Source organism: Simochromis diagramma, unplaced genomic scaffold (genome assembly GCF_900408965.1).
Source record: "Simochromis diagramma unplaced genomic scaffold, fSimDia1.1 OVJJ01000514.1, whole genome shotgun sequence".
Classification (NCBI taxonomy): Eukaryota; Metazoa; Chordata; class Actinopteri; order Cichliformes; family Cichlidae; genus Simochromis; species Simochromis diagramma.
Window position 1 is genome coordinate 495,685 of NW_024387346.1, and position 26,633 is coordinate 522,317.

Genomic DNA, 26,633 nt, shown 5'->3' on the forward strand with positions numbered 1-26,633 from the left:
TCAAACTGCGTCACTGACATCCTGAAATATGTATGAAAGCGGTCATGACACAGCTTTAGCTCCAGAATCAACCTCAAAATTCTCCCTGCTGGTGTCTTGTGGTGAGAACTGGATGAAGCTCAGGTGTCCCTGAACAAGAAAGGGCCTTCCCTTTCTTGTTCAGGGACATCAGGACCTTGATGTTGACTGATTTTTTTTTCACACTGAAACATACGTTTGGATGCAAAAACTTCTTAATTTTCTGTCGTTTTTACACACTTGGTGTGTAATGGCAGTTAGCCCATCCCTTTTTTAACCTCCTAGGACCTGGCGTCCACATATGTGGACATCACATTTTGGGTTGTCTAGACCAAAACACTAAATTTTGCTCTACAAGGGCCTGATATCCACTTATGAAGACATTATACTGCCACTGTTCTAATGAAATTTAAGATGAAAGTCCTCATATGTGGATCTCATTTTTGTCATAAACAAAAACTAGGTTAAAAAAAAAATCTGGTTAATTCTTTGTTTCCACATTCATTAAAAATGCATGCCATGGGAGAGTTCAGGTCTTAAGATACTACCTACATTTTGGACTTTTTATGTCAGCGAGTTTGGAGGTAACTAAAGTAAAAGTTCAGTAAATGTAAATATTAGCCAAGTTAGACGTAGACACTGGTCTGAGATTTCCCATAAACATCTATACAAACATGATTTTGCAACTAGCCTGGCTCAATGAAAAATGCAGGTATGAATAGGTTTTTTCCTTCAATAGATGAATTCATCAATCAAAAATTGCATATTGTATTTATCTGGAGTTATCTTTTAAAATGTATTTGATCTGAAGTATGTGAAAAAACCCAAACAAACAATGGAAAAATCATTTAAAAACTAAGGAACGGGGAAAATACTTTTAAAAAAAAAAGTAATATGAAGTTCATGGGCCTCTAAATATCAGCTTAGAATGACCCATTCAGAAAAAGTCATTTGTATTGTGAACTCTACAAGAGCTGCTTTCTTTGTGGACGCTATGAAGCGCCTTGAGGCGACTTTTGTTGTGATTTGGTGCTACACAAATAAAATTGAATTGGACAGGCTGCTGGTGCTGTGAGTGCTCCGAGGTTTACTGTTTTTTGGCAAAGAGCCACATTCCCCAATATATGAGCAGACACTAGACGAGTTATCATGGCTATCTTCCAGCCTCTAACCCAGCATAAAGCTGGCAACTGAAACTGAATATTATTATTATTAAATTTGAATATCCATTTTTTCATGTGACCTTTGATTTTCCAGCTTATCGACCATCACTTTGTGAGAAGTCCCCATCTATGAAAACAATTTCTCACCCCTTCCTTACATCTTTCTCCATCTCTGAGTGAACGTCACACATTAGTGCATTTTTGTGGCTTTTAATACTAAATGATACACGTACAGCGTGACCAGCACCACCCTGAGCAGGTCTTTGCCAGATTTTAGAAGAGATGCTTTTCATGTGACGCTGCAAAAAGAACGAAATGAAGAGACACTTCAAGTTTAATTTTCCAACACATAAAAGGAAATATATTTAAAAAAAAAAAAAAAAAAACTGTTCATACCGAAGAACCTGCATCATTGTGGAGTCATTTACACCCGAGGGGCAGTCATATTCATATACTGTATTACTGTATGTGGTTATTCAGCGGCACGCACGGCCTCCTCATCCTCTGAAGCCGTCAGCTCTGCACAAAGTAAAGCGTGCACTTGCACTTGCTTTGCACACGGTTACAGTTTCAAGACAGATCTCATCTATCGCTGCTTTTTAAACTGGATTGAAACACACTCTTGGACATCACAGTTTGGAAATGGCAAATGCTGAACTAGGTGTACGATAAATCAAAAAGAGAAAAAAAAATCAAAACTTTTATTAGATTTCTTCCTTTTTTTTTCCCTTCTTTTTTTTTTTTTTTTTAAATACAAACACATCTCACTTACATGGTCGATAATTCTAGAAATTTAGAAACATCACCTGAAATGCAAGGGATGTGCATAGGTGTCAAGTCAACATCTGGCTCAGTCACTCTTGGTTTATTTTTAACATTTTTGTTTTCCTTTTGGTTGAGTTCACTTTTCCAAAGAGCTGGAATGTTTTCTTTTTTTTAAATTTCTTTCTGGTAATATATATATTTTGTCTTCTTTTAATTCTCGGAGGGTTTACAGAGGGACACGGGGAACACTGACTGACAGCATGGAAGCTTGCAAATGTCCACATGCATGATAACCTCATTCAAATCTCTAAAACCATTTATGGATTTATTTAGAAGAGACAGTACCCGGTAGTCCAAAGGTGCGTGTGACTGCACTAACAGCTGGAGAGGGGAAAAACAAAACAAAAAACATCTACAGATGAAAGACATTGCAGTGTGTGTGCTTTTACTGCATCTGCAGACAGTGTCCTCCAACAGCCGTGATGGGAGGGTTACTGCAGGTGCACCAACATGAGAGGACGGGACGCAGTACTGTCTCTTTAAAACAAACATCTACAAAAATGTTGCCTCCTAGCTAGTACAGACATGACAATATTCACTTTTACTCGGTTTTTATACAACACTATGAGACTAGGTCATCTGCGAGGGCAAGAGTCCGACGCTTGAATCCTGTTACGCTTTCACAGTACGCTGAGTCGGTTCCGATCGAGTGCAGTGTAGAGAGGGCTGCCCTGTCGGCTTCTGTTATTAGAGTCTTCTGTGTCGGTGTTGTAGTTATGAAGAGGGCAAGACGGCCGAGGTGTTGCTGGCGGGAAGTGGGGGAGAGAGCGCGAAGGCGGATGAGATGTTACGGGTCAGTACACCCAGGACACAGGGACCCACTGACTGGTGGTGCACACCAGGTCAATGGCCTCCTCCAGGTGCCTGATGGTCTCATCAATCTCGTTGTTGATGATGGTCTGGTCGAAATAGTGTGCGTAGGTCTTCTGCAGGATCTCCGACTCTTTCTGCAGCCGCTGGAGTGACTCGTCCTGAAGGAGGAGCAGGAGGAGTGAAAATGACAAAAAAGGTGAAAGCAAGACAGGACTAAAAAAAAAAAAAAAGAAAAAAAAAGAAAAGAAATCCTTAGGGCCCCTACACACTGTGGGATGTAAAGTCTATCACAGGATTTTCCACATTTTTAGGTTCTTATACCTAAAACTAACCATCTCATTTTCAGTTTCCATAATTTTATCCACAACATTTAAAGATATCAGTGAGAGGAGCCTCCACTGGAGGCTCACGATACACTGCCACGTTAAGACCTTTTTAGAGCTCATTAACTGGAAAATGCTGAGGCTCAGTTAGGGACAGGAGCAAAAAATTCACGAGTATATTTAGTAGATTTTTACCTTCATACTCAGAACATTTCCAAAGTTACAGTGCATTGCATCCCTCCTGAAACAAGGTTTTATATACTGTGTTAGATTAAACTCAGAGAACCTAATGAATTGGCCATAGATGGTTTTCTGGTTTGAAAGGCTGACTAAAATATGGAACAGGAAGTTAGCACAGCAGACCAGACTGCCCACCAGCTTTAAAGCCCAACCCTGTGTCTGCTACAGCACTGAACAGGCTCCACACTGAACTGTACGCGTTTCACCGTGTTAGACCCACAGTGATGCACACTCAACCTGCAAGATGGCTGTGTCACACAGCGTGTTGGCCTACAGCCAGCAGAGGAGGAAGAAAACAGTAAAACACAGTTGGCAGAACTTATCACTAGAATCATGGAATACACACACACACACACACACACACACACACACACACACACACACACTAACACTAAAGCATCTGCTCTGTCAGGTCTTACTTACTGGCAGTGTTCGACACCACCTGGGCATCTGAGCGGAGTGCCATGCAAACAAACACATGCAGCGTGCAAAACAAACAAACAAAAAGACGAGTGCAGAGACGAGTGAGGAGCAGCATGCGAACTCAAACCTCAAGCCTGATTCAGACTTCAGCGGGAAATCTAAGTCCTAACTTACAACATAACCGGGAACCCTTTTAAGCCAGGTTACATGGAAGGTCAGGATGTAGGGTTGAGAGCGGTTTCTGGTTAAGTTAAAGGAAGATGTAGATTTCCTGAAGCATAATTCAGGTATTACACACAGCTCAGACATACACAGTAACATGTCTCACAGTTGGGTGAAATCAGTGGCACACAATTTTAAAAGGTGACTTATTATGAATTTCCTTTAACACACACACACACACACACACACACACACACACACAGTCATGTTTTCATATCGTTGTGGGGTCATCTAACTCACATATCGCTTTCCCTAGCCGCTTACCTTAACCCTCCAACTTAAACAATAGGCTAAAAACCACATTTTGAGCCTCAGAAATGCTGTCAAACATGTGGGGAAGGGCATTTTGTCTCCATAAGGACTGTTGGTTCCCACAAGTATAGTAAAATTCCAATGTTTGGTCCCCACAAAGATATGTAAACATGGTACACACACACACACACACACACACACACACACACACACACGTCAAAAAATTACAGGAACACTTTTTAATCAGAGTGCAGCATCAGGTCAGTCAAACTTGTTGGATATTGACCTGGTGAGTTAACTAGCAGAGCGGGTTGTTATCAGTTTCAGTTGCTTGGTCTTAACAACAGATACAGTATAGGGGCAAGAATGAGACAATCCCAAAACAGGAATGGTTGTACAGGTGGAGGACACCTGATACCTGGACCCTACAGACATTACACAGGTAGTCCAAATCCTCCAGGATGGCACATCAATATGTGTCAGTGACAGAAGGCTTGCTGCATCTCAAGGCACGGTTTCAAGAACATGGAGGAGATTCAAGGAGACAGGCAGTTAACTCCAGGAGAGCTGAACAGGGCCTTCAGCAGGACCACTATCTGCTCCTCTGTACAGGGAGGAACAGGATGAGCACTTCCAGAGCTACAACATAACCCTCAGCAGGACAATGCTCTGGCTAAACAATCAGAAACAGACTTCCTAAGGCCCTACGGTGATGATGCCCAGCCTAATGCAACAAGATGATGCAGGTAGTTCCTGGAGGATGAAGGTACTGATGCCATTGACTGGCCCCCACACTTGCCTGACCTAAATCAAATATAAACTCTGGGACATAATGTTTTGGTCCATCTGAAGCTACCAGGTTGTAACTCAGACTTTTTGGGCCATATCTATCCAGACCAGGAGCTCAGTGATGCCCTGGTCCAGGTCTGGGAGGAAAGCCCCCAGGACACCATCCATCACTCATTAGAAGCATGTGCAGCGTCATCAGACATGCATACAAACATGTGTGGCAAACCACTCAGTAACATTTAGAGTTGGTGCAATGAAATTCAGCTAAATGAACTAACCTGCCGGATTATTTTTTCACCTTGACTTTCAGCCCTCCATATGGCATCTTTTAGTTATGGACACATTAGCCAGTCCCCCCCCCCGATACTGAGATTCCCATTACAAAGTGTTCCTTTAATTTTTTTCAACAGTATAAAAATATAAGACATGTATAATGATTATTTGGAAATATAAATTAAGCAAAGCTAGTCTCCTGCAGTCTAAAAATAAAAATATGCAGTTTGAAATGAGCATAACAAATCAACTTCAAAGACAGTAAAAGTACAGTAGAGTCAGGTTTGGTTGTTTAATGAACATCAGGAGAGATGGAGAACATCACCAGCCTTGTGCTGAGTGCGTCAGTCATTTTCCTACCTCATTAATGCCTGGTGTGATGGTTGGTGCAGCGATGAACACGACGTACGGGGCAAACTCGGCCGTCCGCAGGACCTTTAAGGCCTGATGAAAACACATGTTAGGGTTCAGTGTCCTTACGTACTCCATGCATGAAGACTTGGTGCCCTCACATAAGCACGCACCTGAGGTTCAACGTCCAGTATGGCGATGAGCCCCTGCTGGTGGATCTTGCGAATGGTTTCCAGGCGCGTCCCGTACATGGCATCCTCGTGGCTGCCATACTCCAGGTACTCATTGTTGCTGATGTCCTGCATCATCTGGTCATGGGAAACGAAGTAGTAGTTCTTGCCGTTCTCCTCATCCTTCTTTGGAGGTCTGGTTGTGTCTGTGAGCACACAGGATCAGACACAGGAAGTGAGAGAATTACACGTCCCTACATGCACAGCAGCGCTCGTAAAGACTGTCGATTGTGCGTCTTACGTGGGATGGGGTAGGCGAATCTGTCAGGGAGTTTGGTTATAAGTGTGTTCTTAATATGTCTCCTGCCCACTCCATGAGCGCCTGACAAAGACAAACACAGACGGTCAGTGAGGCCACGGCAGCTGTTCTAGTGTCCTGCTGCTGCACTTGGTGTTACTCACCTAACAAAACTAGTGTTTTCCTCTTGAAGGCAGGAAGCTTCACAACCTCCTCATATGTGACAAGGTCTAGTTGGTCAAACACTGGAGACGAGAGACGCCAGAGACAGATGCAGATTAGGAGGATGTGCAGAGAACTGTGTGGGATAAAAACAGCTAGAAAACTAGAGTGTAAGGGAAGCAAGGAGGCTAGAGAATATCTAACACATCCGCTAACTACGAGGTGAAGACAAACCAAAGCAGATTAAAAATCTCAGTGAAAAAAGGCCTGACGAGGAAACAGTGGGTGGGAATAACTAGAGTTGGGTTCAGAGAGACAGATCCACTGCCCAGCTCGAATAATAATTGTTAAGCTGAAATGCAAATGAATCTCTAAAAGAACCTTTGATCTCTCCATGATGGTTTTTTAAATGCAGGCCAGCTTCTCATTTATTCTGCTGCTCATTCAGTCAGCAGCTACACAGGAAAACTGGGATATTTCAAAAAAACATGTTCAACCTGAACCGGAGCTTTCAGTTCTACTTTTTACTCGCTGTTGGTGGAGGTTTAAAGGACACCTGTTATGCTTACTTTCAGATAGAAAGTAGACTAAATAGAGGAAATTGCAGAATGTCTGGGCTGCAGAGCGTATCGCGTGTTAAAGCTGAGCGGCTCACTGTGCTACGTGCTCTCTGCCTCTGAAACATGAGCCTCTGTGCAGCCAACATCTCAGCCTGCTGACAAGCGAAATATAACACCCACAAGTCAGCAGCTGCTGCTCAGACTGACGGTGACTGTGACAGCGACATTATATTGGACTGAAAAGGTTATTAAAAGACTGGTTACATTAGTGGACCCGTAGATGAACACACTACACCAAACGTGAATGAGAAGACAGGTTAGGGTCACCATCACAGCACGCAGTGTCTAAAAACACACAGAGTAAGCTACACGGTTTCAGTTTTGCCTCAGCCTTCTGTTGTTTTTGTCAAGAGCAACAGAAACAAAAGTGAAACGCTGGCAGTGACAGCTGATCTAATCTACACAGTTAATCAGAGAAGAAGAAGAGAGCGAGAGAAAAGAGGAGGAGTTGGTTGCTGTCACTGGTTGTTACTTACATGCAGAGAGGCCGTTCAGTAGGAGAAAGCGAGAGAGATGAACAGCAGGGGTCATAACATGGTTACAACAGCAGAATTACAGAACGCAAAACAGCAAGATACAACATCTGGGCAGCTGTGCAGCAGCACACAGTGCCGAGCGGAGATGGATGCAGACAGAATACTGTTGTTGCTGCTGTTAGAGAGTTTATTCACACTAACTGGTGACGTGTGGGTTGGGGGTGGTTGGTGGTGATGGTCACCAACAACCACAAGCAGCGCAGCAGAGCCCGGCTGCATCCAACTATGGAGGCATCCTGCATCTGCCTCCAGCTGTCCGAGGGGTAGCAGTGGGTACTTCCCAGGAATCTGTCACCCTGTTTTCCAGCTATAAATGATGATTGATGACGATTTATATAAAATAATAATAAAGCAGTCACACAGAATCGTGCAATCTGGTGTTTTACAGGACCTGCAGTGATTACCATATCTAGATGTTTAAAAATGTGTTGCTGATGATAACGTGATTGCTACCAGTTCCAGGAATCCAGGAGTTGCTCATTTTTTCAGGATATATGAATTTATAAGGGACAGTTACGAACGCTTCTCCGCATTTCAGTGCGTCTTTGGATGTTGGCAGTGAAGCTAATGTTTTGTGCACCTGTTGCTCTGCCTGTGAAACGTTGGCCTGACTGTTTGATTGGGGATACAGCGTCAGGTTAATTCTCGCTCAACCATCAACAGTCTGATGTTTCTGTTTGATTGTCAAAGCTGTGCCATTGCAGTTTCTACCTCTGCATGTCCATCTCATTGAGATACACAGCACAGGACTAACAACAAGAAATATCTTCTGCTAACATTTATGTTAACTTAATGTAATAGTTGAATGTGGGCCTTCTACTCTACTGTCTGTGAAAATGATTCTAGATTAGGCAGTGATAAAGCCAGGCTCATTGATGGAGTGTAAATGGTGAGGGAGGGAGAAATATGTATGAAACTAAGCTTCATGGTGCCATCACGCATAGTTTTATTTTTCTTAAAATTCAACCTATTTGAGGGACGTGGCGTTTTTTCAGCTTCTGATATGGAGCATAGCAGGAAAAAGTTTGTGATCCAATGGACTAAACTAGCAGAGCTTGAAGTCAGTCCATGCGGACCGTCTTTGTAAATGTGATGAAGTGATTGTCATGAGAATAGCTCCCTCACAAGGAAAACAATTCCTGGGAAATAACCGGAAACGCATCTGACTGACACTTTAGTCTCATGGTCTCTAACATGAAACCGAGCGAAGCTCATCCCTGATCCCAAGAGATCAGCTGATCTAATTGGTTAATTATTTTGGATACACCATTTAGGCTGCTTTGGCTTGCCTACTATTACTGCAACCCCCCACCCCCACCTACCCCCCCAAGCTTTTATTGTCATGCTGTATGTGATTTATGCAACATATCTATGGTGTGTTGTTTGCAGGGGGTTTTGCTGCTGCTTGCTTTATGCATGTGTATGTAAGGTGGGGCAGTCCACCAAAAACAAATGACAGAGGATGAAAATAATAATTGTTTTTGACTGTAGTGGTTCTGACCAAACTGTTACACACTGTTGAACCTGTTATCAGTAAAATGTTGGATGGAGTTACAGCGGACTCGCTGTTTTGATTATTTTGAATTCATCACTAAATGATGGCATGCAGATAACTGTGGGTCCCATGCATTCACTAGTGTGTTGCATGCTTTGGACTGTTCAGACAATTTCTTTCACAGGACGGCTTCACAAGTCCATGTGCCTGTAAGGACCTTGGACGGTTTTTGTTCATGCTGTCCATTCAAAGAAAACATCCAAACATTCCATTTGAATGGAAGCGAATGGGAACAAAGTCCTCATTTTGTGCACAGAAATGCCTGAAAAACAGACTGTTCACAGGAAGAAAAACAGATCTTTACTCTGTTAATTTGCAGCTTCAGGTCAACTTTAGAACACATTTCTTTCACAAAATGACTTTAGTCCCCATTACTGCCTAAAAGCAAGCAAGGTAGGATCTTTTCAATGCCAACTTTGAAGCAAAGGAATGACAACAGCACAAGAAGAGCTCTGATTGGCACTGACAGAAAATACTGTGTCTCCGTCCTTCATATGGGCAGTGATGCATTGGTCACTCAGGGTGTTAGAGTGCACGGATTTATAGACATGCTCACAAGAGTGGATTTTCAGATGTACACACACTGTACTGTACACACGTATGTGCGCACACACACCCTATAGCACCCTCTGTTACATTATCAGCATGACTTATCTTATCCCATAATCCTTTGAGACAAACTGTTTGCACAGATGTGACATACAATAAAGAATGAATTAGCAGTACATTTTCCTCATTACTCAGTACACTACTACTCGACTCTCTCTGGGCTCAGTCTGTGGTTCATAGAAAACCAGAGGAGCAGTACACAAATCATAATAAGCATGCAGCTTCTTTAGACTTCTGTTCAGCTCAACATGGACATGTAGACACTGACTGGTTCTCAATATAGACTACCAAGTTCCCACATGTAATCAAACACAGCTGAGGCTACATGCACGTGTTTGTACAGGGGGGATGTGAAGTTCTAGTTACCTGAGCTACAAACTTGAGATGAGAAGTGACAGAGAAGGCCACAGTGCACCACATTTTGAACGCCCCCCTTGTTTCACCCTAATAACTGATGTAACTACTTCATAGCCACGATATTAAAATCACTTAATATATTTTTTAAACGGATCATTCTGAAATCAAAGGACAAGAATAAACAATTCCACTGTGTAGCAAACAGATCCTGTTCACCTCTAACAACCTGATCATGACTGCTCACATGATTAGAACAAATATGACTTATTATTTTTAATTAAAATTGGATTTATTCTCATCTTTTACTGTGCAAATGCTTTTTGATGCTTCTTTTTTGCTGCTTGTTGACGTCACACACTAAAGCTACGTAAAGGCAAGTTTAGCCACTCAGTGTCATAAAAGAGCCATCTTTCATGCTACAGAAGTCCTGATTATAGTGGTCGTTGACATTATTCCTTTCTTCAGGACAGAGGATTGTGTCCTGTGGTTGGACTCATTCCAGCTCCATCATCTCGGACTGCAGCTGGTGACTGTAGTCCTTCTGCTGTGAGCTGGGGATCACGCTAACCAGAGCCTGCAGTGTGTGAAGAACTGATTCATGTGCTGCTACACTGTGTATTCTGTTCGACACAGCAAAGCAGAATAAGGACTACTTTTCCCAGCAGGATGGCAGCCACACTGAAGAGACAGCTTATGACTCAGTTAATTTGTGGTTGGTAAATAATATATTTGCAGAGCAGAAAATGATACTGCAATCATTAAAAGGCTGGAAATGCCGTCTAAACTGATATTATTTCCCCCGCTAATAATGCTCTTTCAGGACCTCTTTATTACACGCGTACTAAAGATGCCCATGCACATCCTCTAATGCCATTTAAAAATATGGCTAATAATGCAGAGATCTGCCAGAGTCTGTATCCACAAGCTGCCCACATCTCCCTCAACTGCCTCTGTGCTCATATAAGATTTCTGCTGCTCTGGCAGCTTTTCCTGTCATTCCTGGCTCTGCTACTTGAGATGAATATTACAAGATCTTGTTACATACAAGTTTCCCCGGCACAAACAATCTGAGAGAAAAGTGTGTGCACACACAGAGTGGAAAAAAAAGCAGATGCATGCATGCAAACAGTCTGCAGCTTGTTGCTTCGTGTGCACATGCATATAAATGAATACAGATATGTGAGTGATTGTACATTACGTACCTGCGTTGTGCTTTGCCAAATACTTGTCTTTGTACTGCTTCTTCTTCTTGCCAAACCAGGTACAGCTGGCCTGCTGCTCCTGCTTCGTCTTCTCCATGGCTATACACGCCACCCGCCTACCACACAGACAGACAACTGAACTTAGTTTACAATTAAAGCTGGACAGAAGCATTCTAGCTGTAAAGAGACAATAAAGCCATGTTGCCATCAGAATAATCAGGGGCTCTTCCCAGCATTTTACCAACTGCTATTTGAAAACACACAACTCCAACTTGTTTTTTTAATTCCTTGTGTTTTGATGCAACACAAAGTTGGGGGGGGAAAGAGTCTCTGACGAACTGGTACAGAACTAGAACAAAGTGCAGATAATACAACTACGCAGAGAGACGGGCAGCGGAAATCTGAAATCTGGAGTAAAAACAGATCGGGCTGGAGGAACTGGTAATTACTTTTTATATTGTGAAATATTGGTTTATAGACTGCGTTTTTAAGATGTCTGCATTTTTTTTCCTAATAGCTTAGTGAAAACTTTCTCAAAGCGTAGATGATCACTGTAGCTAGTTACAAGTTATTTTCAATACACCACTTTGTAGAGTATGATCCCGTTTAGAGTGCACAATAAAGCAGGGAGGAGTGGACTTCCGAAAGAGTTCAAAAACAGTAATTCACAAACCAGGGTGACATCTCCATCTTTACAGTTACTGTATTGGTCCTGGATTTTTTTTTTTTTTAATTTTTAGTGGAAACTTATCTTCCTGCCATCATGCTATCAGAGACTGCGTTGCTCTTCTCACCACTCCTGTAGTTCTGGTGACGGGATGAGGCCGGCTGTGCCATTTTTAGTGTTCTCCAGCTTGCCCTGCCACCAATTGTGATCATCCTTGGATATGATCTGGATGATGTCGCCCACACGGAAGCGAATGCCGGCCTCCTTGCAGGGGATGAGCTCATCCTTGGAGGGGTCATATTCAAACTGGGCCCTCACGTAGATCTGCGGTGAAAAGCACAGATGTTAGACAGGGTAGTATGTAAGCTGCATGACGTGGTGGGAGAGACACAGACGGGGGGGGGGGGGGGGGTAAATGTGTCTAGATGATGTGCTTTGTTTTGCATATCATGACAACTAGGCCTAGAGTAATGAGCAGTGGATTCTCAGGGGGCATGGGATCACGGGGTGGGGTGGGGGGTACTGTTGAGAGGACTTCCTGTAGTGAGATGAACCCAGACACTGCTGGGCTATTAATGAGGCTCTCAACTCTCTGGTAATTACAACACAGGCATTGTTTATGTGTCCATTAGATCAAACTACAAGTCATTATCCTGCTTTAAAACTTTTCTAAGCACACAGCTGATAATTTTCCACAGTGTGTGAGGAAAGTGAGGAGGCAGTGTTTGACAGGTGTTTTTTCTTTTTAAATTTCTGGGGGAGTTGGGGGGCAGAGGAAATCTGTCTCTTACCTTCACTGACATTTTGTCCTTGATTGGAGGTCTGGATACAATCTAGGATTTGAAAGCATCACATACATCATGCAGCAAAAACGGCTAGGTAATGTCTAAAACAGCAGTATGGCGGCCGAGGCCGGTGGCAGGGAGGAAGGTTGTGGGTTAATAGCAGGGTTTAGACATTTACTTCTCATTAATGTGGCAAATTATTAGGCAGTTCAGTGGCCTTTAAGCTCTGCAGCTCTAAGGCTGCTGAGCTTGCAATACAGCATCGTATGTTGTGGTCTCCACTGCCCCCTGCTGGTGTGTTCTTTATATGCCACTTTGCTTTGAGTTTCTATCACAGCATTGAAGTTTTTGTCAGTTGCTTTGGATCGGTTCTTGAATGATAGATGAAGCTATTCTGGAACAGTTAGTCAAACTACTGAGAACAACTCCCCACAATTTACACTAATTTTGGTTTTATATGCATCAGAAAAATAGATAATATTCTGTCATGAACAGTTTTACTATCCAAGTATGCTACATGAGTTCATTGTGCAAGGCATCACCTGCTCCGCTGAGCCCACATATGACAGTCATGATGAATCTGCACTATGGCAGACTGATCATCATTCCGACTTTGTAAATACGACTTCCTCTGTACTGCATTCATTGCTAATCTGACTTTATCTTCTCCAATACCTTTTACTTATATGGCAGCTTTTCTCTAATAGCATAACGTGCCAAAGTAAAACCACAAAAATGAACGGTGTGGCAAATACACACTGATTAAACTTAAAACAGCAATTTATTATTACTATTATTTTTATTATTGGCAGTAGTATTAATCTCTGGCTCTCTTCCACAGTGTCTTTTTGCCCGTCTTCCTCCCCTGATGGTTGATGGTCAGCAGATGGCCGCTCTTCCTACTGTTGCCAAGGTGGTCATCTAATTGTTGGGTACTTTTATATGACTGTTGTTGCGATATGGTGCTGTATAAATAAAATTGGATGAGAATGAGTACTGGAAAATATATTTTTAAGACTCGAATGAAACCGACATATAGCGTTTTATACAATTAGAGCAGCCAGCTCAGATAAAGTATTTTATGGACAAGAGTCTGTCCTTGGAATAGGACTAAGGATGTCAGGCAGTACAGTAAGACAACAGAATATAAGCAGGTACACAAGAGTACATATCCCCCCCAAACACAATCCAAGCAAATGTGAGTGCTCAGTGTATGATCAGTATTTAAATAGTATCACTGTGATTCACAGGGGCAGTCTGTTATCCTTGGCCCTGAGCACAGTTTGGGTGAAGATCCATTATATTATCATTGTGCACAAGTTAAAATCTAAAATCAGTGCCGTACGAGGAACACCGATTGAACCTTGGAGGGTTCAATCGGCCCTTTGACCGGATGAGCTACATTTTTTTTTATTTTTTTTTAAATGTGCCAAAGCAACTGAGGAAAAACTGCAAAATCGTGTGACAGTCATGGTTCTGGATAAATAATGTTGGATTACCTCAGAGGGGATTAATAATGTGTCAGGAAGGCGCACACACACATAACACTGTGACTAGATGAGGGTTAAAGGAGACCATTAGGAAGGACAGTGTTTTAGTTGGCTTTTCATAGATGACACTCATAGTGTCTGTACTCACAGCGATATAACCATCGCATGAGATGTTACTGCATGAATTAATGTGACTGGGAACCAGTGGTTAAGGGGAATCCTTGTGCTCTTTAAGGCTCAACAATGCCTGTGCCATTGTTACCACAGAGATTGTTAAGAGGTTTGTGAAGTGCTGAGGACAGCAGCGGTCACAGCTTTTCATAAATGCTCTTCTAGTAAAACCCTGACATGGGATAAGAATCCAGCTGGATCCAAATTAGAGGCAGCTACTCTTAAGGATGGGAAGGGCACTGCAGTTATTCATAAGTTCTGATACTTCATAGACAAAAAAAAGAAACTGCACTTAACTACTTGGTGATTGATATATATATATATATATATATATATATAAAAATAAGATTCCCTTCTCCCACTGTGGATTTTGACACATTTTGCATCACATCTGATCAATGATGCAGAATCCTGACTGGATAAACACAAATCACAGTGAGAAAGCCAGAAACTGTGCTGTAGCTTGTACAGCTTTTTAAAAGAAAAGCTTCAAAATGAGCTGTCACCAAGTCTTTGTTTAGTGCTTAGATGTGGCTCAAATCATCAGAGCTAACTGGACTTGCTTAAACTTGAACTGAGTTTAAGGCATCTTTTAGATCCAGTTTTTTCATGGGTCTCGTTTGGTTTTCAGCCAAACTACAGGCACATTTCTTCACTCTGTAGCTGTCCAGCACTCAGTGACCACTGCAGTACGACCTCCCTTTCATGTGTTTTGTCTGTGGAGCTGTGGTTGTTAGTGGGCACGGATGAAAGGATTACAATTGTGTGTGTGTGTAAGCCAGTGATGCAGACCAGTTTTGTTGCTCACATCACACAGAATGACTGTTTCCCTCTTTGACTCAAAGGGAAGCATTATGTTCTCCAAATCAATAAAACTCAATTTCCCCGCCCACCCTACAGACAAAGCTCAGATGCACTGTGTCCACTCCTGTCTTCAGCCTGATAAAAGCTGAACAGCTGCACACTATTTTTGGTGTAAATTATAGATTTAAATGGGATATTTTGGCCTGGCTCCAGAATCTTATATTTCTTCTTTTAAAGGATGAGGCCGGCGATTTTTGATATTTTCATTACTAGAAATAAATACAACAAAAGAAATGATTACCAAGTACTCTGTTTACCCAAAGCACGATTCCACTAATTCCTGCGTGCCATGCAGCTTCATCAAGGCACACAGTTTCCCAGGTTTCTTTATTACAAAATATGGGGTGGTAAATTATTAAAGAATACTCTCAACTGAGAAAATAAGCCTCTTTTAAGAATCATTTTACACTACAATATATAAACTTTGATTATCAGTGTATGTAGACAAATACCACCACAAAAACCACAAATATGAACGGTGTGGCAAATACACACTGATTACACTTAAAACAGCAATTTATTATTACTATTATTTTTATTATTGGCAGTAGTATTAATCTCTGGCTCTCTTCCACAGTGTCTTTTTGCCCGTCTTCCTCCCCTGATGGTTGATGGTCAGCAGATGGCCGCTCTTCCTACCGTTGCCAAGGTGGTCATCTAATTGTTGGGTACTTTTATATGACTGTTGTTGTGATATGGTGCTGTATAAATAAAATTGGATGAGTACGAAACAAGTACTGAAACGGGAACAGAAAAGGTCCAACTATGAAATGATGAGAGGGATTTTCTGGCTGCTGCACCAATTTCCTTCTGTGCCATTTGGGAATACCGTGCTGCACATTTCATAAAGTGGCCTTTAGAGACGGACCTGCTAGCAGACTTCTGTAACCGGTAGGTCTGCACACAGGCCAGACAGTAGCAGAGATTCTCATTCTTAGGAGAGTTTAGATGCAGTACATATTCATGTATGCTCAATTATTAGATTTTCTTTTTTAAACAGTTTTCAGTGAAACTTCTCTGTAAGAGATGACAGCACAATGAGCTACTTAAACTGCAGTCATGAAGTGAAAAGCAGCAATTTCTACAACAGCATCCTGATGTCACCTTCAGCCACCACAACCTGCTGCTACCCGTTTCTACAGAAACTGGAGTGCACCATCTCAAACACATGGACGAGATTCCCGGAGACAGATAGCTAGTCTAGGAGAACTGGACAGGACAGTAGAAGGTCCTTAACCCATCAGCAGGACCAGTGTCTGCTCCTTTGTGTAAGGAGGAACAGGATGAGCACTGCCAGAGCTACAACATGACCTCCAGCAGGGCACTGGTCCAGATATGGGAGGAGACACCAGGACACTATCCAGGCTCTCATTTAGGAGCACGCTCCAATATCATCAGGCACACATACAAACGTGTCTGACAAACCACCGAGTACCATTTTGATTTGCTGCAATGAAATTGACTTGACTGAAATTGACTTTCAGGGTGTCTTTGAATTCAGCCCTCTGTAGATTGATAATTTTCATTTCCATCAAATGATGTAGTGTCCTCCTGCTTGCTCATAGCGTGTTGTCTGACAGCTGGGGGTTTCTCTGTATTATTGTAGGGTCTTTACCTTATAAAATTCAATTTAAAGTGCCTTGAGGCACCTGCTGTTGTAATTTGGAGCTATATCTTCCTGAAAACCAGCCTATTCATTAATGTCCTCTGTAATGGACATTTGTTTTTGGTCTATATCTTTTGACTTATTTGAGCTATCCTACTGAGTCCTGATGTGCTAAATTGAGGACATTCTGGGCTTTCCCTTGGAGATCTCATGTGTTTTCAAAGTGTTCCTTTAATTTTAGTGAGCAGTGTATTTATTTAATGAAAAAAATTTGTCACCCAGTATGAGCAGGAGGAGCTCACTGACACACAAAAATAAAATATTTCAGGCTTTGTAATCACACAAAATTCTTGTCCATCAGTAGTTTGGGACAGATAAAAACAGCCTGACTTACATGCAACCAAATCACACTGATGAGTTTTATGAAGCAGAAGGGAGAGTTTGGGAGAAACTCAGACACACACTTTTGTGTAAAGGAGTGTGATGCAAGCATTTGTAAGGAGCTAGTGAGTGATTGTTAGTTACCTGTCGACCCTTGGGCTGGATGGTAGATGGCAGGTCCTGTGAAAGTGACCCATTGATGACAGAAAGAAAAGGTTAAGAAATATACTACAACACACACACACACACACACGTATTTATATCCTTGTGGGGACATCTCATTGACATAATGCTTTCCCTAGCCGCTTACCCTAACCATCAAAAATGAATGCCTAACCCTGACCCTTACCCTAAACCTAACCATAACCTAATTGTAATCATGACAGTAAAACCACATTTTGAGTCTGAAAAATGCCTTCAAACTCATGGGAACGGGGATTTTGGTCCCCACAAGTATAGTAAACTACCAATTTTTGGTCCCCATGAAGATGTTAATACCCGTCCCCACACACACACACACACACACACACCCACCCTTTGAGAACTTTTACATGCAATCTAGATGTTTTTAAAAAAAAAAAAAAAAAAAAAAAAAAAAAGTCATTCTCATCTGTTAAAGCAGATCTGGCTGTGGAGCAACCAAGCAAGCACAGAGCAAGCGAAGCAGCTGCAGCATCAGCACCACCACATGTCTGTCTGGAGCCTTGGCAGGGGAAACTGTGGAACCTGATTGGGTTTAGTAGAATAGCAGAGTAGGAGCACATCTCCTCGCACCATCGTGACCACTGGAGCCTCAGTGTGTTTTTGTCAGCAATGAGGCACAGCAACGGAGCAGGCTTTGTGAGGCACACCAATTTGTGAACTGAGATATCGGACACGGGGGGCCTTTGGCTCAAACAGATGAACAGGGAGAATGACACGGGAGTGAGTTGAGGCCTACGGCATCACTCGTCTACATCTAATCCTACTGCTACCACTACTGTGACACGATTTAACGCAAAATGAAATGAAAACAACTCATGAGAAACGCACGCAGCAACTGAATGTAACAACACGGACATGTAGAAATACCATGACACAACAGCGTGACAGAAAAAAAGAAAGAAAAAAAAAAGAAAAAAAGGAGGAGGAAATGGCTGGGTGGTAGTCTGATCGTGGGATTTTTTGTTTTTCTATGGTTGGGGTGGGGGTCCTTACCAAGATAGAACTGTTAATGCTGGAGTGGCCATTGGCAGGGGACTGCCTGGAGGTGGTGGGGGACTCATTCTGAAATAAGACACACAGGTCAGCAGTGCACAGCCGGCGCACAAACACACACAAGCGCACACATTCACACACTTCTGGGGTTGACTGTAGGAGATGGAGGGTGTATTTGTAGAACACAATAGAGACCCACCACAGAGTTGACGTAATGAAATGCGTCAACAAGACATGGGAGACAGCAGCACCAGCAGAACTCTAGCATGCACAGCCTTAAATAACCACATAGAGGCGCTAGACTGACACGAGATGCTAGTCTGATCAGCATGAAGTCATCATTAACTGAAGCTGTCAGAGCTCAAAAGTCCTGACTGTGTCAGTGTTCAGAACAGCGTGTGCTGGAGGACCAAAAGAGTTGAAATCGCCGTCACATTTCTCTTTTAATGGAACACTTAATGACTTCTTATCAAATGTGACAGCAATACAACAATGTTATAGGTTTTACTGTGAAAATCAACTGGAAATGGAGAGAAATATGAAGGCTCTGTTCAGAGAAAGCTAAATTATAAGCAGAAATAATGATTAAAGTGAGCTAACAGTCTGTAATGTCTCAGTTAGTCTCTCTGTTCTCAGCTAAAAATGACCTAAATCAAAGCAGGGCTGTGGTTTGTGTGCACGACTTTTCAAAATAAAGTCTCCCTTTTTTTTTTTCGTTTCTGTTAAAAACAACCACATTAACCATGCTGTTCTAGTTTTAGACCTCTGCACTGGTTTCAATGTATTCTAAAATGAACTAACTAATTACATGTACGGTCTTAGATGGCTGGATACCACAATGTATGTATAACTTCCTTTTGTCCCTCACAGCTCTGCTGGTCTAGCTTTTCTTAGCTGGTCCAAAGTATTGGTGCCCCAGCTTTCTGTCAGTTTTAGTATGCTGGTATTGTAGTTGTCTGAACTGCTGGTTTCTACTTATATTGTTTTTGGACTTTACTTCCTGTACACTGGAAAGCTCTTTGTTCTACTTGCTTCAAAAGCTACAAAGATAATATAACAAAAACAAACAAAAAAACCCCTTAAATTATTTGCCACTCTGAAAATGTAATACTGCACACTTGCTTTACATTTATCTCAGAATGATTTCATCGTCTAATTTAAAAAAAAAAAAAAAATTGAAAAATTTTGAAAAACCAGACGTTTCAATAACAGATCGCAAAACAACAGGATTTTTTGTTATTAAATCTGTTACTTAGTTACGTGTATAGCATGGATTTCTGCAGGGGAGTTCCTTTTCAGCAAGAGAAGCTGTGAAACTTACAAGCAAAAAAAACTGTGCAAAAAAAGTCAACCAGTCAGTCAGACCTGGAGTCTTTGCTGGTCTGATTCTGGCACCTGGACTGCATGATTGACACCCCTGATCTATGGCAAATGATATCCTGAGTTAGCCCTCGTTGGCATCCCATAGCACACGGCAAAGAGCAATTAAGCTTTGAGTTTTACTGGCTTCCATTCAGTTTTAGTATACTGGTATTGTATTTTGCAGTACCCAATATCCTGTGTTGGACTTTACATCCTCTCCTGTAAACTCGGCTCACATGTAGTGAGATAGATGAAGGAAGATGGAGTTTTAGCTGTTCAAGAGATGCTTGAGGCATCTTCAGTTGTATAACAATTCAGCATCTAAACATCAGCAACATCCTGAAACATCTCATGCGCCACATGAGCTGGAGCTTGGCCTAAGTTGAAGCATGACGCGAGAGGTTACTATCATCCACGTCTGTACGGTGTGTGTGTGTAGGTGTAGTGGTTGTTCTATATGCAGGAGCAGGATGGGATACACAGAGAGGTGTGGCTTGTTTCCGGAGCGGAGAAGGGAAGAGGGAGTTCCGGTATCTTGGTTGTGAAATTGGTGTGCTGATTATCTGGCCCAGCCCCAGCAAAACACAGCAAAACACACACACAGCACACCCCGTACACACAACCTACTCAGGTTACACACACACATACACACTTAGTAACCAGGCAAGCAGTTAGTAACTAGATCAAGAGCTCAAAAAAAAAGTAGTGAGGAGGAGGCAGAGGTGTTGTTACCTCACAGGATGAGCCCTGCGTCCGGTAGCTTGGTACTATTTTGAAAGTGATGCTGCCGCGCATCTCTCGCTGCAAACACACAGAAACACAGAAATTTAGTGAGTTTTGTCTCATCTTCACGTCAGCTTGTGAGATTTTCTCTCATATGCAGAGATAGTGGAAAAAAAGGTTTTCTCTGGTGTATAAACATTTGAGAATTTCATTTAATTCTCTTCTGTAAATTGCTTCGGTACAGTTCATGCTAACTACACCTGTCACACCCTCTTGTCCAAATATAGTCAGTTGTGACTCCAAAAACAACCCCTTCCCCAAACAAACACAAAAGCAAAACTCACCAGCATCTTCTGCAGCTGCTCTACAGTCTGGTTGGCCACACTGATGCCGTTGATTTCCCTGATCTCATCTCCAACATGCAACGTTCCTGAACGCAGGAAAAAGGAAAAGAGAAACAAGCAGAAAGACAAACGTAAAACATTTTCTAATTGCAGAGGCATCCGAGATGCAGCCATAGCAGAGGTCCTCCGGTCTAGTTTGATTCTTCAGCGACTACAGTGTGGCATCCTTTGTAACAATCGAGGAGGAGTTTCTTCTTTTACTCACCGTTAATTTAAAAAGCTCTAAAACCTTGCTCTTCTTTCAAGATTTCAGGTAATAACAGTAAAAATATTTATTGAGGACTTGAAATACGAAATTAGAGTATTGTATATAAAACATAGGCAGAATATTTTAACAAATGAGTCAAAGTCTTGTGGGCAAGATTTATATAATGTCGCTTATTGACGTCAGTCAGAAGATGGAATAGAGTACCCTGTCTGTGGATCATCCCCCCGTGCATTATCCTTGCGACGATGCAGTGGTTTGATTCGTTCATCTTCAATGTGATACCCTGCAAACGCATAAATTTGAAAATGGTTACTGATACCATGTAAAAAGTCCCAATGTCATCCCAGATCAAATGTCAGTACAGTGACTACAACACCGTACTCTTTAGATCATTAACCGTGAATTATGATGCATCTCGATTAATCATGAAGAACTCTCTTCAGCCACAAGTAGAACAAGCCTCCGACAGACGGCATGGCCCCCAAAGAGTCCCAACATCAGCATTATACAGTTAGTGTGAGCTGACATGAAGAGACAGAAGACTAAAACCAGAGAGGAACTGTGGCAAGTTACCTTTAAATGCTAAAACAAAGTATAAATAATAATAGGCATGTCTCTGAAGGCATCCTCACTTTCATTTCATTCATTTCAACTCAGCATTGTTCAAAATCCCAAAGGGCGTACCATTGGCTCATCTGTGTTCTTCTGAAACTGGACCAGACGGACTCTGGTGACGTTCTCCAGGTCCATGTCTCCGTTGGCACTCTCGGGGGAGTCTCCGTTCAGAAAGGGTGAGGTGGGTGGAGGTGTCACCCGCAGAGCCTCGTCACTGTAAACCTCGTGGGCCACTACGTCATGGGCCTGCAGCAATGCCTGTAGACACACACACTCCATAAAAGGACTTCACTCTTCTTGGTAAAGGCACATTTTGTGTGAACAAGAGTGCACCAGTTATGGAACTTTACTGTCAGCTTCTGGTGGCATCACTGACATGAATATCTGCGATTCTTCCAAAGTAAAAGGGAGGCTGAGATGAGGTACAGGCAAGGCCACAGGATGTTGAGGAAGAGTTTCCCCCTTTCCTGTGGCAGCAGACGAATTAGGACTGAATATGAGTACCACTGTCTTATCTGGTGAAGAAATACTCTCTTTAGCTAGCTAGTTGTTCTCACCAGAAACCATTTATGAAAACGAGTGATTGTTGGGCACTGCTTTATGAGTGAACAGCATAAATGAGACTAACTCCAAAGCACATCTGTTGGCATATACAAAGAATTGGTGAAATCTATATGACTCCAGCAGTGACTCTTGTACAAATAATGTCATTCAGCTTAAAAATTTGCAATCCACACTCTTTTTATAGTAAATTCACAGAAGACAAAGCCTTCAGTGGTCTTGAACTCCCTCAAGACATGATCTCACTAAAAATAACATGGACAATATTTTATTCAAGCTCTGAAGAGCAGGAAGGGATTTGCTTCTTGACTTTGTCTGACTCTCTGCTCTGCCACACATTACAAAGATATTTCTCCTTTTGCACAGGTGCCTTTAGTCCGTAGCCCCTGCATCTGTCTGAGCTCTGCATCGCCACAAGACGAGCCTGCTGCTCCCTCACGCCCACAGAGTGTTAGACTCCACTTGTCTGACAGACGCAGAGGCCCTTCCCTTGAGTGGCACTTTAACAAACCCGTCTGAACTTCAGAAGACAGCAATCAAAGCCCAACAAAGGGGGGAAACCTGTCACTGTCTTCTTTCAGCGTCACGCAAACAACACACACAAGCGCACGCACCCGAGGAGGGAGAGCACATCAGAGAGGGAGAGACACAAAGGCAGCGGCAGCCTCTCTAACTCCAGTGTCAAAATACATCACACGCAGAAGACACTTCATGTTGCACAACTTGCAGGAAAACTGTGTGTGTCTGTAGGTGCAAGTACGTGTGTGTGTGTGTGTTTGTGCACCCTAATGAAAACAGGGTTAAGTGCTCAACTGATCCTTTCATGCTGTGTGGGAAAGCTTTAACCCTTTAAGACCTACCATAGAACTAAGTCCGCCAGAGCTTATCTTTATATTTTTACATGTTGTAGTGCCATTTTTGGGAGCATTTCAAGTTGCTTTACATCAATACAACTGTTATAGCCCAAATTTTAATAATATATATGCATTTAGTGCATAGTAACTATATAAATTGCAAAAACATTCAATAAACTATAAAAAAATTGAAAATTGTTTTTTACATATATTTCTAGTTAGAGAAATTTAAGAGGCTTATCCCTCAAAACTGTAAATACAAAAAAGTTGCACAAATGAGTTTACAACAACAGGAAATTTATTTTGAGTGTCTTCATAATTTTATTTTTGAGATACACCAATTTTTATATACTGCAGGAAAAACGAAAATAAATATTAAATGCAAATTGGCAAAGAATTTCCAGCAGTGCAATTTGAGTTCTAAGCATCCCAGAAACGACACAGAAAAGCATAAATTCAAACATGACTTTTAAAAACACCAGTATAGGCTTATCAGGACCCGAAGGTAAAAAAACTACATTTTCCGCATAAATGACGTCACTTCTGGTTTCGGGCAGGTAATGGCGGACATGCGCTAGTTCGTGCTGACGTCTATTGCGACACAGGAAGTGTTACAAACAGCTGATCGGATCGGCAATGCGTGTTTCCGGATTATTATGCTTTTGTTGCTGCAAATGCTTTTTACGCAATTTTTGCAAAGCTATATGTGGACATTTTAGATATTAAAAGGTGCTCGGTGCATCATGGGAAGGCCCCAGCAGCCTAGGCCTATTGCTACAGCATAACTGAGGAATGCTGATCCAGCTCTAACTCTACGCTTTATCAAAAAGAAAAGTTTTAAACCTTTTAAACTTTGTGATACAATTGTTCAAGATTTTGTACGTGAGAATTTTAAATTCAGGAAGCTTTTAGGGTGACCTGATAATAATCTAGCTGAGAAGCTAAAAAAAAAAAAAAAAGCACAAACTAGTTTTTCTGCTCTGATGATGTCTCTGATACAGGATGTTTCTTATTTTTGAGATATTGGCAAAAACATGAAGGCAGTTCACATATTTGTTTAATGTGTGCATTAAAGGACATATCCTGGTCGAAACGACTCCAAGATTTCTCACAGTGTTACTGGAGGCCAAGGTAATCTATGCAAGCATCTGGTTAGACAACAAGATTTTTAGGGCCAAGTACAGTAATCTCCGTTTTATCTAAATATTGAATCAGGAAATTAGAGATCATCCAGGACTTCTTTAAGACAAGTCTGTATTTGAACTAGTTTATTTAAATGATCTGCCTTGATAAATAAATAAAGCTGGGTATCATCTACATAGCAATGAAAGTGCCATTTCAAAACATATTAGTTTAATGTATGTGTTGAAGGACATTTCCTGGTCAAAAACAACTTTAACAGTTATCACACTGTTGCTGGAGGCCAAGGTAATACCATTTCAGTTTCAAAAATATTGCCTGAAAAGGGGCAGCAGCCATGTGGGGAGGATTGCTAAACTTTAGCTACACTTTGCTAATGTTTTTCCTATACCTCAAATACCATCTGAACACTAAATCTGAAATCCTACACCTCAAAGTAACAGGTTTATTTTGTTAAAAATAACCTACAAAGAAAGTCAATTCTACTCTCGTGTGTACATCAGAGCTAGACGAGTCAAAATCCTGGCATGGCTCCGTGGGCATCGTCTGTATTCAGTTCTCACTTGAACTTGTTGGAATGTGGAACACGTCAGTTTACGCTCTTGTAGCACCATGAAGGAGCCAGGCCTCTGACCCGACACAGCACATCGCATCAAACACGCCTTACTAACCTCCGTCTACGCCCGCCCTCCTCTCTCACTTCACAGCCAGGACCCTCTCCTTCCATTTGTCTTGATTACTGATCTTTTTCCTCAACTTTGCTCTCCCTATCACTTCATTTTGATACCGTTTTGTCTTTCTTTTTACGTCTCCTCTCTCCGTCGGTCTGTCCACGTGATATTGAGCAACACTGATCAGTGATGAAAATCAGATGTATTTATGTATATATATCACATTCACAGACACTTGAAACACCCTTCCATTTCCACACAGTTCATGTTAGATGACTTGATCTTTAAACACTTAAATAAACCAATACCAACGCGACACACTCCATCTTTCTTGTGCATGTTTTCTTTTTAGTCCCATCTAATCTGTGCAGACAAAAATAAGACCATGTAAAAGTGCTATTTACAACATTTAGAGAGATTCTGATTTGTTATATCTGGACTATAGATGCTTCGTTAAAGGGCCTTGTGCACATTTCTGTAAGAAATGGACATGAGAACCTCTTAATGTGTGTCTGTGGGATTTTTTCCCCCCCACTCACCATGAAATGTGGCTGGGTTACTATCCGTCTGAGTTCCTTAGCTTCGTGCTTCTCTGGGTAGCAAGAGATCTCTTCCAGTACCTGAGGAAACACAGAGAGAAGAGTTTAATTTATGCCTCAGTAGCTCTCCTTTACGCCCAAATCCCTCCTTCCAATGCGACCTGGCCACTTCAGCGTATGCAGCGCAGACCAACAACACTCACAGTTCCTCTCCAACACCACCTCCTAATGCGAGACCAACTTTGGACACCACTCAGCAAGTCAAGAATCTGGTCAAGCTTTTGCTCCTCCTCCTGCCCTGTGGAAGCCACTTGGCTTGATGTCAGCTCCAGTTATGTTGCGCCTGACTGGTGAATGTGACATTGTAGAGGTGAGGCCTCTGCATCGAGGAGTTTCAATGTACTTCTCCATATCAAACAGCAGTGTTTAGTTCATGAACGTGCATGGGGTCCAGGTATTCATTATCGCTACACTATAATAATCACATTTACTTGTTACCCTCAAGAGCTGGCACTTACTGGCATGTCAAAGCCACATGCATTAATACATCAGCAACTAAGTCACAAGTACAGCCAAATGAGATAAAAATCGCATCTCCTCTGTAATCTAATAGCCAGACATGGATGCTATTTCAACACTTAAGAGAACTGCATGGACATTTTACAGGACAACATTGTTTAAACTATAGAGGAAAAAAGGTCAGGTTCACCTTTAACCTTGTGTTTTGTTTGTTTCTTGGCAAGTGAATTGAACTAAAAATATGTGTGTACGGAGATAGATAGATTTGCATCCATTAATTACTAGTTACTAGGGCGCGATACCACTTTTTTATGTCCAATACCGATATCAAATTTGGATATCGGCCGATACCGATATGAATCCTATATAGTGTTTTTTTAATCAATAAAACTGTTATTTTAATATCTTGGTGCTTTTTGTATAAGTTTATACTCAAGTTAAAAAACATTAACAACAAAAAAAAAAACACTAAAGCTATTCTGTTATACACTGCACCTAAAATATTTCATAGTTCAGCAATACTGATCAATCTAATAAACTTAAACCTACTCCATCCTCCCTATTCTGGTATTTTAAAGAGTAAGCACCCTAACTAATAGGGTTCTAAAACTCCCTGCAAAAAAAATACAAAAAGGACCCACCCACCCTCCACCTCATGATGCTTAATCGACGTAA

General features: G+C 41.8%; 1 protein-coding gene across 14 annotated transcripts in view; it reads right to left on the reverse strand.

The window, feature by feature from the left end:
* Window positions 1-1,913: 1,913 nt before the first annotated feature.
* caska (calcium/calmodulin-dependent serine protein kinase a) overlaps window positions 1,914-26,633 on the reverse strand; it is a 154,128-nt gene continuing 129,408 nt past the window's right edge. For 5 of the 14 annotated variants that reach the window (XM_040006804.1, XM_040006808.1, XM_040006818.1 and 2 more), the window contains 15 exons: window positions 25,440-25,520; window positions 21,744-21,932; window positions 21,264-21,342; window positions 20,792-20,877; window positions 20,457-20,525; window positions 18,363-18,431; window positions 17,310-17,345; window positions 12,660-12,701; window positions 11,996-12,192; window positions 11,202-11,317; window positions 6,325-6,405; window positions 6,164-6,244; window positions 5,866-6,068; window positions 5,702-5,785; window positions 1,914-2,977 (listed from right to left, as the gene is read on the reverse strand). In XM_040006804.1, the coding sequence (XP_039862738.1) occupies window positions 2,801-2,977; window positions 5,702-5,785; window positions 5,866-6,068; window positions 6,164-6,244; window positions 6,325-6,405; window positions 11,202-11,317; window positions 11,996-12,192; window positions 12,660-12,701; window positions 17,310-17,345; window positions 18,363-18,431; window positions 20,457-20,525; window positions 20,792-20,877; window positions 21,264-21,342; window positions 21,744-21,932; window positions 25,440-25,520 (1,590 nt within the window). In that variant the 3' untranslated portion in view covers window positions 1,914-2,800. The remainder of the gene's footprint in view (window positions 2,978-5,701; window positions 5,786-5,865; window positions 6,069-6,163; window positions 6,245-6,324; window positions 6,406-11,201; window positions 11,318-11,995; window positions 12,193-12,659; window positions 12,702-17,309; window positions 17,346-18,362; window positions 18,432-20,456; window positions 20,526-20,791; window positions 20,878-21,263; window positions 21,343-21,743; window positions 21,933-25,439; window positions 25,521-26,633) is intronic. The other 9 variants (XM_040006811.1, XM_040006807.1, XM_040006813.1 and 6 more) reach the window with 6 other exon arrangements.